The sequence below is a fragment of the Camelina sativa genome, chromosome 8 (genome assembly GCF_000633955.1).
Source record: "Camelina sativa cultivar DH55 chromosome 8, Cs, whole genome shotgun sequence".
Lineage (NCBI taxonomy): Eukaryota > Viridiplantae > Streptophyta > Magnoliopsida > Brassicales > Brassicaceae > Camelina > Camelina sativa.
In genome coordinates this window covers 12,346,651-12,357,715 of record NC_025692.1, presented here as the reverse complement: position 1 = coordinate 12,357,715, position 11,065 = coordinate 12,346,651, and the positions used below count along the sequence as shown (strand labels likewise).

The 11,065-nt window shown below is 40.4% G+C and overlaps 2 protein-coding genes across 3 annotated transcripts in view; one reads left to right on the top strand and one right to left on the bottom strand.

Moving 5' to 3' along the window:
- Positions 1-5,477, top strand: part of LOC104707042 (protein ALWAYS EARLY 1-like) — a 6,237-nt gene extending 760 nt beyond the window's left edge. The window contains exons 2-18 of one of the 2 annotated variants that reach the window (XM_010423293.2): positions 164-319; positions 421-519; positions 621-686; positions 799-876; positions 1,120-1,294; positions 1,524-1,732; positions 1,833-2,109; positions 2,249-2,469; positions 2,561-2,617; positions 2,847-3,158; positions 3,229-3,407; positions 3,482-3,758; positions 3,874-4,062; positions 4,169-4,306; positions 4,521-4,598; positions 4,708-4,986; positions 5,102-5,477. In XM_010423293.2, coding sequence (XP_010421595.1) covers positions 218-319; positions 421-519; positions 621-686; positions 799-876; positions 1,120-1,294; positions 1,524-1,732; positions 1,833-2,109; positions 2,249-2,469; positions 2,561-2,617; positions 2,847-3,158; positions 3,229-3,407; positions 3,482-3,758; positions 3,874-4,062; positions 4,169-4,306; positions 4,521-4,598; positions 4,708-4,986; positions 5,102-5,266 — 2,901 coding nt within the window. In that variant the 5' untranslated portion in view covers positions 164-217 and the 3' untranslated portion in view covers positions 5,267-5,477. Of the gene's footprint in view, positions 1-17; positions 320-420; positions 520-620; positions 687-798; positions 877-1,119; positions 1,295-1,523; positions 1,733-1,832; positions 2,110-2,248; positions 2,470-2,560; positions 2,618-2,846; positions 3,159-3,228; positions 3,408-3,481; positions 3,759-3,873; positions 4,063-4,168; positions 4,307-4,520; positions 4,599-4,707; positions 4,987-5,101 lie in introns of those variants that run through there. The other variant, XM_019228432.1, reaches the window with a different exon arrangement.
- Positions 9,795-10,217, bottom strand: LOC109126081 (RNA-directed DNA polymerase homolog; the record flags this gene model as incomplete). The annotated part of the gene is made up of 1 exon (XM_019229161.1): positions 9,795-10,217. A coding segment is annotated over one exon (423 nt), but the record flags the coding sequence as incomplete, so codon positions are not given.

The following is an 11,065-nucleotide window of genomic DNA, read 5'->3' as shown; positions in this document are numbered from 1 at the left end:
TTTTTTTTTTTTTTTTTTTTTTTTTTTTTAGAGAGAGATTTGTGAGTAAAGTTTTTGAATTTATAACTCTCTCAATCGACGTACTGATGGATGGGAATTGAAAATTTGGGGTTTTGCGAAATTTTTGTTCTTTAAATCAATTGTAACGTCGTATCTTGGTCAGATCGGGTTCGTTGGAATCAACTGGGCAGAGAAATCGGGGAATCAAGTGTTTATTATGGCGCCCAGTAGGAAGTTGAAGAGTGTGAACAAGCGCTTCATCAGTGAAGCTTCTCCAGATATCAATAATGTTGGGAGCTCCACCAAAACCAAGCAACGAGTGAGTTTTAATTTTAGAGACTCTCTTCTTCTTCTATTTCGCTCTTATCTGTCTGTATCTTTGGTTTCTTGACTATGGGGTTGTTTCTTCTCAAATTGTAGAAGAAGAAACTGACTGACAAATTGGGACCTCAGTGGACCAAAGGAGAGCTTGAGCGTTTCTATGATGCTTATCGTAAGCATGTGGGAGACTGGAAAAAGGTAAACTGTGTTCTTTTTTTTGTAAGTACTTTCTGAATCCTTTTTTGTATGACTTTTCCAAAGTCTTAAGATTACTACTTCTTTCTCTGGAAACATCTTAGGTAGCTGCTGCTGTCCGGAATAACCGGTCTGTTGAGATGGTGGAAGCTCTCTTTTCTATGAATCGGGTATGATGAGTACAAGATTGAGATGGACATTGTTTGCCTTTAGAACTACATTATGTTAAACAGTGAACTAGTTGAATACCTTATCATTCATTTGGTTTGCCTTTTCTTCCAGGCATACTTATCCTTGCCCGAGGGAACTGCGTCTGTAGCTGGCCTCATTGCAATGATGACTGATCATTACAGCGTCATGGTGAGTTGTTTATTTTATTAAACTTCATGTTATCTGACTTCCTGCTTGAAAATTCAGGTGGAAGGAAAGTTGAAGAGTTTATTAATCTACATACCCAGTATAGTCAATCACATTAAAAAAAAAAAGTTTAGTTATCTATATTTTTCATGAAAACAAAAGATGTGGCTAATTGGTTGGGTCAGATTGTCTGTTTAGTAAAGTTGTGTGGTCCAGTTTCTACATGCTTATGGTAATTTTTTGTAGGAGGGGAGCGAAAGTGAAGGAGAAGACCATGATGCTTCTGGAGTACTGAGGAAAAATCAGAAGCGCAAACGTGCTAAAGTTCAGGCTAGTGATTTTCAAGAGGAAGTTATTCCACCACATTCAATTGCATCAGCAGAAGGATGCCTCTCACACTTGAAGCATACACAAGCTTATGGTACAATCATTACTTTCCCAAATTGTGTTTTAAAAATTTATGGTTTGAAAGATGCTAAAACAAATGGTTGCTCTGCGATTTATATTGGTGAGCAAATGAACAACAAGCTGCCTTTTATTTTACTTTTAGTTCAGAGCATTTATAGCGTAAGCATGTCTCGTGGAATTCTGTGTCAGAGTAACAAATTCATGTTCAAGAACGTAAAATTTGTTACTTTTTTTTTATGCAGAAAAAAGGCAACGCGCCACTGGGAAACGTACACCTCGGGTTCTTGTAGCAATTACATGCGAGAGGAATAACAGAGAATATTCTACTCCACCAAATAAAAGAGCCAAGAAACAACTTGATGCCAATGATGATGCATCAAGAAGGGGAGGAGGCTCTCCATATAGAAGAACAGAACTCAGTGATAGCACACCACTTAGGCTTGGAAAAAGGGTACTTTTTATAGCTCTAGAAATTTAAGTTTATTGTCATTTCTTTTCAGTGTAGTCATGATCCATTGAAAACACATTTCTACTGTTTTTGCTTTTGCCAGTTACAAGCACAGGAAGCTCAATTCAAGCACCATGATAGTTCCATGTTTGAGAATAGTGTGAGAATAAGTCGAGATAAGAGACATAAAAAGGGAGCTGCTGATAGAGATAGTGCATTGTTGATGGATATTGAAGGACTTGTTTCCGCGGAGGTTCCCCAGAAAGGAAAAAATGTGAGAGTTGAAGAAGCAGAAGGAAGTGATGATGATGGATTAGAAGCTCTGAAGGAATTGGCTGATGTGTCAGTTGCACTGGCTCCAACGGGTTTGATGGAATCAGGTTAGCATTGACTGTTTTTATTAATCTGGGGTTGTGCCATTAAAGATGTATATTGTGCGGGTAAAAGAAGAGACCCATTAATAAATATATGTTCACCTTTCATCTCTTTATATTTTCTACTTTATTGTGTTGGATCCAGAATCATCTGCACAGCGGGAAGAAGAAAGAATAGCGAACAACGTGGATGAGCAATCTAACACTCTGGAAACCGTGTCTACAAGCCATCACAGAGAAAAAGAAAAACAAGCAGGGCCAGAAGATAGTCTCTTACATGCAATTTCAGCCGCCGATAAAAGTAAACCAAAATCTGTGCAGGAATCCGTTGATGTTGGCACTTCAAGAAGAAAACGTAAAACAAAGGTTTGAAAGACAATTTTCTCTTTGATTTTCTATTTATCTCGTCGTTGCTATGTGCATCACTTAACTATATGCAAATTACATTGAATGTCAGGTGCTAGATGCAGAAGCTTTAGAAGAGTCTATTCAGATAAAATCTCTAGATACTAAGGTATTTTGAAATCTATATATATGCAAAATCCGCGTTAATTCTTTCCTATTTGCAATTCCTGGCTTGGATTTAGCCGTACTCTGTGATCTGTGGTTGCTTGTCTACAATGTAATTGTTAGGATCCTTGAAAAATTTCTTTCGATCAAAGCTGCTAATGCTTTAGTAATTTTTGTTGATTTTTGTTTATAGCTTGTGCGTCCTCTCATGCTTTTTGTTTATTGCATTGCAGGAATCGGCTGAAGATGATAATTTGAAGACTCTGGTCAGAGCAAGACGTTCTGGTCAAGGTCCAGTGAATCAGCTGAAAACTGCAAAGACCTCGGAAGAATCTGCTTCAACTAGTGATAAGAAAATAACTGGACCGGATGCAGTAGTGACAGCTACACAAGTTTCAGGTTCGGGTCCAGTGACTTTGCCACAGAAACCTCCAAACAGGCGTAAGATGAGTTTGAAGAAAATTTTACAACAAAGAGTATCTTCTGAAACCACTCATGACAAGCCACTTAGTTGCAAAAAGTTTTCAGAATATGAATTACTAAAGGTAGAGTCTCTAACTTCATTTCTCTTACGAATCCAAAATCTGGTCTTTAATTTGCTTATTTCATTTACAGGAGAAAGTTTCGACTTGTCTGTCATATCCATTGGTACGTCGATGGTGCATATTTGAATGGTTCTACAGTGCTATTGACTATCCCTGGTTTGCAAAGATGGAGTTCACTGATTATCTAAATCATGTGGGGCTTGGTCATGTTCCAAGACTTACTCGTCTTGAATGGAGTGTCATTAAAAGGTTTACTAACTTTCCTGTGTATGTTGATGGAAATATAAAGATTTGAAAAGGTTACTCATTCTGTATTTTTCCAGTTCCCTCGGAAGACCTCGGAGATTCTCTGAGAGATTCCTACAGGACGAGCGGGATAAGCTTCAACAATATCGTGAATCTGTGAGAAAGCATTATACAGAGGTCCGTGGATGTGCTAGGGAAGTGCTTCATACAGATTTGGCCCGGCCTTTATCAGTCGGGAATAGAGTCATTGCCATCCATCCTAAGACACGGGAAATTCGTGATGGCAAGATTCTTACTGTGGATCATAACAAGTGCAACGTTCTGTTTGATGAATCGGGCGTTGAGTTAGTTATGGTAAATCACAAACTATACCAATTCGGCTGACACAACTTTACTTCTTTGTGATTCATATATAGTTTGTCCACTTTTTGTATATCTCAGATGATCTAATAAATCCCTTTTTTGACAGGACATTGACTGCATGCCTTTAAATCCGTTGGAATACATGCCAGAGGGTCTGAGGAAGCAAATCGATAAGTGCTTGTCTATAAGCAAAGAAGCACAGCCTAACAGACACTCAAACTCTGATGCATCTGTTCTGTTCTCTCCTTCTGTGCTAGAGAATGTCAACTTCTCCATGAATCCTCCTTCGAAACAGGTAAACAAAGATGGGCGTTTGACTCGTGCGTCAAAGCTTTGATCTTGGTCTTTCTTTCCATATACTTTTTGGTAAACTCTGTGCATAATTCCATAATTCTTTGCAGGATGATATCAGGAAGTCAGTTTTGTTTGATAAAGTGTTAGCAACCAACACTACTGATCAATCTGTCACAACCAATAGCCAAAAAAGAGGAACTGAAATTCAACGACCTCTGACACTGCAGCGTACTTCAGATGCGCAGGTAATGAATCTGTATGCCTTATTTGTGTAACAAAATAAGCTTTTAAGTTAATGATCTGCTATACCCGTGGAAACTGTCTTCAGATTGCTCAGTTTTAAAGTATAGACATAATTTGTCAAGTTTTGTGCCGGTTAAAGTAAATCAATATCTGGATTGCTCATTGCTAAATTAGTAACAGCTTCAGAAATTCACCTGTCATAATTCTGCTTTTCAGGAAATGGAGCCAGAAATGATTGAAATCGTCAGTGGTTCAAAGACAATAGCGCAAGCAATGGTGGATGCAGCTATGAAGGTAGTTGTAATATATATATCTAAAGAATTCAGAAACTCTAAATACAGAGAAGCCAAAGTGAAACAAAACTATCTCTTTTGTTTAAATTGTTGTCAATATATGGTTCTAGGCTGCATTGTCGGGGAAGAACAACAACAACAACGAAGAGGCAGGGAATATGGTCCAACAAGCTTTAAGCTCAATTGGCAAACATCAGCCACTAGATAACTCTATAGTGTCTTCTGGTATCAAGCATCAACAGCATACCAATGGAAGCTTGGATCATCATCCCTCAAACACAGCAGAGCCGATTAACGGTTTGGCATCACAGGACGGATCAGGAAAAAACAAAATGCAAATACCTTCAGAGCTTATCACCTCTTGTGTTGCAACTTGGCTCATGATTCAGGTAAATTGAAAGTCTAAATTTAAATCAAGAATTCAAAGCTGTTCACTTGCCTGAGATCGAAATACATGCAGTTGCGGTTTTGATATGAACTTATTTGTGTTATATCGACATGCAGATGTGCACAGAGAAGCATTACCCACCAGCGGATGTGGCACAGCTGATGGAGACAGCAGTGAGTGGCTTGCAGCCGCGGTGTCCACAGAACATGCCGATCTACAGAGAAATTCAGACTTGCATGGGATGGATCAAGACTCAAATCATGGCTCTTGTAAGAACATGAAACAGTTGTGTTCTATATAATTAACCTGACATGTGGAAGAAGAAGATGTTGATAGGTAAGCGTAGTTTTATAGTTAGTTAATAAATTTGAACAGCTCTAAAAGCTCTTGATAGTTAGTTAACCATTGATTATGTAAATTTGGATCTATTTCTTTCTCAGTTTTGTCTTCTTCTCCGTTAAATATGCTTCATGCAAATTGTTGATGTGGTTTTTTTCTTTCTCTTGGGTCAGTTGAAGATTTTTTTTTAAATATATATTTATGATCCAAGAAATAGATTTTAAAAAAAATCTCAAATATTTACTATTAGCATCCTTATTTACGTAGTAGAACAATTCCAATAGGAAATAAAATACGCAGAAATTTAATTACGTTTAACAGACAACTTTAACAAATTTGAGTTTTTAATTTTTTTGTTTGAAACGACTACTATAACTGTGAGTCAAACTTTAAAATAAATAAAACAATCATAGATTAGACCAAAAACTATAGTTTTTAATGATATATATTAGTATTGCTGTTGCCACTAGAGTAGAACTTCTATAAATTAATACTCGTTATAAATTAATAAATTATTTTGGTCATGAGTTTGGCCGATATAAAAAATGACATATTTTGATAAATTAATAAAATAATAATTTTTTGGAAATCCTATGTAAAAATATGGTCCTATCAATATTACAAATTAATAATCAAATAATATTAATATATATATCTAAAAAAACTAGTGAAATATGAATCTATTGTTGTTTGCATTATTATTGGAGCTGAAACGACCCAACCCGTTTTTTTTATATTTTTAATAATAAGAATATATAAGTAATAATAAGAATATATAAGTAATAATAATAAATAAACTACAACTAGTGGTCCCATATCCACTAGCCACCTAACCACAACCACAACCAACAGCGGAAATAAACAATACCAATAATAACCCAATATTATAACATAATGCATATCCAATAACCAATCATCAGAAAACATGAAACCAGCAATCTAGAAATATTTCTAATGACCCAACTCTAGCAACCTAGCAATGCCAGACAAGATCCAATCGAGTCTCTAAAACATCCTCCTCTTCATTGCCTTGATTCCACGATCACACTTTGTCTTTACCTGCACCACAAACACAAATTGCAATGCATGAGTATTTTATAAACACTCAGTAAGGCAATCCTCCCATCTACTGGGCTATACACACAAGCAATATAGACATCTCTAACCATCAACCAACAATCAACAAACAACAAATAACAAACCAGGACTCTGCATCGACCGACACCACATGAGGATGCATCGACCGACACAAGGGATGCATCGACCGATGCAAGTTACACATGCATCGACCGACACTCGCACTGCATCGACTGACGCATGCTCGACATAACACGAAAACCCTAGGTTTTACGCGCCGTCCTCGCACTTGCATCGACCGATGCATCATGCCGAGCATCATGTTCCCCGAAGCTTCTCGCCGGATCTTTGTTCCTGCAACCACAAAACTCGATCCCAAGCCACAAGAAAGTTTCCTAACGTCCCAAATAACCATCTAACAAGCCTAACAACACATATACAAGCAGATCAGAGAAGCTCTAGCTTAGATAAGCCATGGTCCTGCACTTACCTTTGCCAAGACGAATCTGAACCTTAAACCAACAAGAAAACACTTCCAGGAAGCTCCTACAACGATCCCAACTACAGATCTCTACAGGAACAACTTCCAATCTCCAGAAATCACCAAGAACACTCAAGAACACTTAGGGAACTTTTCACTCTTTCTTTTTCTCTCAAAAGCGGCCAAAACCCGACTAATGAGACAAAACTCGTGTTAAAGGTTTTCCCTAACCCAAAACGCAGCGTTTAACTTAACTCGTCCGCAGAAAACTGAACCTGCATCGACCGATGCACTATATGCATCGACCGATGCAATCCCCTAAACCGTGATTTTGGTTCGCGGATGTTACAGGAGCTCATCTCTAATCTTTTTCATCGTCGTCTTCTCAAATTGCATCAAAAAATTATGGAGAGTCCTAAATGCGATAATTGCTTCTTTACATGTAATTTGTTCTAAAATTACCGCAATATCTTCTTCGACTTCATCATTACCATAAATGATAATAGTAGCAATTTCTTTTAAACTCTAAACTTCTAACATTTATCGTTTTTACTTAAACTCTAAAATTAGTAATTACGATAGCCAAGATTATAAATTAAGAAAATTCTTTAAAATTATGAATGATAACAAAAGTAAACAAGAGAGATGGGCTGGAATACTTCATTCCCGCTCCAACCACGGATTACATATGGGACCAGGCTAGACAAGCTCAAGTCGCGGCTTGCTTCTCATACCCCTTCTTAAACCTTGCCTTCATCCTCGCCTTAGGCTTCCAAGTCTGCTCCTCAACACCATCACAATCCCAAAGGACTCTCATCAAAGGAATCTTCTTCTTTTGAAGTTCCTTGAACCTCTTCTCGAGAACCCTCACTGGTCTCGCCTCCAAAGTCATGTTAGGCTGAAGATCCTCAGGAATCTTAGCTAGCAACTGATCATCCTCACGAAGACACTTCCTCAACATAGAAACATGGAAAACCTTATAGAATGCACGCATAACCTCAAGTAGCTCCAGTCTATAAGCCACTGCTCCAACACGCTCAATCACTCTGAACGGACCCATATACCTCAGACTCAACTTAGTCTTAGTGAATGACCTGTTTGGACCTCGCAACATGGCCATCTTGAGATACACTCTGTCTCCTACCTGAAACTCAAGATGTCTCCTCCTCCTATCGGCATAACTCCTCTGCCGATCCTGAGCCTCCTTCATGTTCAGCTTGAGAACCCGAATCTTCTTTGAGGTCTCCTGAACAAAATCTGCCCCGTAAATGCTCCTCTCCCCCCACCTGAGTCCAGCATAACGGTGTACGACATGACCTCCCATACAAAGCCTCATAAGGAGCCATCTTAATACTTGCCTGATAACTGTTGTTGTAAGTAAACTCTACCAAGCTCAAGTGATCTGCCCAATGGCCTACCCAATCCAACGCACACATTTTCAGCAAATCCTCCAGCGTCTGGATCGTCCTCTCTAACTGTCCATCTGTCTGGGGATGATAAGTTGTACTCATATGCACCTTAGTGCCCATCTCTGCCTAAAACACTCTCCATAACATCGAAGTGAAATTGGAATCCCTATCAGACACAATGCTCGCTGGCACCCATGGAACCTGACTATCTCCTTCACATACTTCTTAGCCAAGACCGCTACTCCATCAGTCTTCTTAATGGCCAGAAAATGTGCTGACTTAGTCAACCGGTCCACAATGACCCAAATAGCATCAAACGTCCTGGAAACTAGCAAACCTACCATGAAGTCCATATAAATCATATCCCACTTCCACTCTGGAATGGGAAGACTCTTCAGTAACCCTCTTGGAACCTGATGCTCAGCCTTCACTAGCTGACACACGTCGCACCTCGCGACCCAACTAGCTACATCTTTCTTCATCCCAACCCAATGATAGTACCTCTTGAGATCACGGTACATCTTAGTCGTTCTTGAATGAATATAAAACTTGTTCCCATGAGCCTCTCTCAGGATCTCCTGCCACAACTCCTCATCCTTGGGCACACAAACCCAACCGTGCACCAAGATAGTACCATTATCTGAGACCTGATACTCTGAATCCACATCCTTTGAGGCATTCACCAGCCCCAAGTCCTTCTCCTGAGCCAACTGCACCCTGCTCAGAAGATCTGCTCTATCAACCGCCTCCAAACCCAACAGTTCCTGAGACACAACACACAAACTCAACGCACCGATCTCTCCTACCAGAGACTCCATCTCCTGCTCCTGAGCTGAAGCTACCCTCTTCCGACTCAGAGCATCTGCAACCAAGTTAGGCTTACCAGGTTGATAGGCTATCTCCAAATCATAGTCTGCCACAAGCTCCATCCACTGCCTCTACCTCAAATTCAGCTCAGGTTGAGTGAATATATACATCAGACTCTTATGATCTGTAATTACCTGTACCTTTGCACCATAAAGATAAGATCTCCAAATCTTCAGGGCAAAAACTATAGCACCCATCTCCAAGTCATGAGTAGGATAGTTGTCTTCATGCTTCCGCAATGCCGCGAAGCATAGGCAATCACCTTCCCATGCTGCATCAACACACATCCCAAACCAACTCTAGATGCATCTGTATAAACCACATAGGGTCCCTGCTCAGGCAAAGCCAAAACTGGCGCAGTAGTCAACAACTCCTTCAGGCTTGCAAAGCCTTCCTCACACTCCTGTGACCAAACAAAAGGAACATCCTTCCCTGTCAACTTAGTCATAGGACGTGTTCTGCTCGCAAACCCCTGCACAAATCTCCTGTAGTAACCTGCCCATCCCAGAAAACTCCTGATCTCTGTGGCATTCTGCTGTCTAGGCCAATCTCTGATAGCCTGAATCTTCTCCGGATCTACAGAAACTCCATCTGCAGACACAATATGACCCAAAAAACTCATCTCACGCTGCCAAAACTGCACTTGCTCAACTTAGCAAACAACTTCTGCTCCCGTAGCTTCTCCAGAACTACCCTCAAATGCACTGCATGCTCCTCAGGACTCTTAGAATAAACCAGGATATCGTCCATGAAAATGATGACAGATACATCCAGGAACTCCTGAAACACACTGTTCATCAATCTCATAAACGCTGCTAGTGCGTTAGTCAACCCGAAAGGCATCACCACAAACTCATGATGCCCATACCTCGTCCTGAATGCAGTCTTCCTCACATCTGCCTCATCTATCGGTATCTGATGATAACCCGACGCCAGATCTACCTTGGAGAACCAAGTAGCACCCCTCAACTGATCCAACAACTCATCGATCCTCGGAAGAGGGTACTTGTTCTTCACAGTGACCCGGTTCAAACCCTTGTAATCAATACACAACCGGAAACTCCCATCCTTCTTCTTGACAAACAACACCGGTGCTCCCCACGGTGATACACTAGGACGGATGAATCCCTTACTCAACAAATCCTCTAGCTGCTTCTTCAGCTCTGCCATCTCTGCTGGAGCCATTCTGTAAGGAGCCTTGGATAACGGTATCGTCCCTGGTTCCAGTTCAATGGTAAAAGGATCCGACCGAGATGGTGGTAATCCCTGCAAAGACTGAAACACATCCTCAAACTCCTCCACTACCGGAATACCGCTAACCGTAGACTTCCCCACTGACTCTGGCATAGATATGGTAACCAAATAAGCCTCACGGCCCTTCTCGATCATCTTCCCAGCCTGAATGGCCGAGATCATGAGACTCCCCAAAGTTGGTCTAATAGCCTGAAAAACCAACTTCCCTCATGGATGCTCAAACTCCACTCTACCCCGATAGCAATCCAAATGCACCATGTGCCGATGCAACCAATCTATCCCGAGAATCACATCATACAACTCCACTGGATTGATAAGCAAATCCGCTGGCCACGATTCCCCTATGATCTGAATATCAATTCTTCTGGCCCGTCCAATAACCCTCAGGAACTTGCCTCTCGCAACTCTGACAACTCCTGTACACTCTCCGGAATACCCTCTGATTCCCGCGCTTTCTGCACACTCCGGAGTAATGAAGCTATGAGAAGCTCCAGAATCAAACATAACTTGGGACTTAAACCCGCCCACCAACAAGGTCCCTACACAAACCTCATGTGTTGAGAACCTAACACTTTATCACGGGAAAAACATAAAATCTGAACCTACTGAAATTCACAAAGTTTAAGTACCAGCAATTATACTTGTGATCGCCC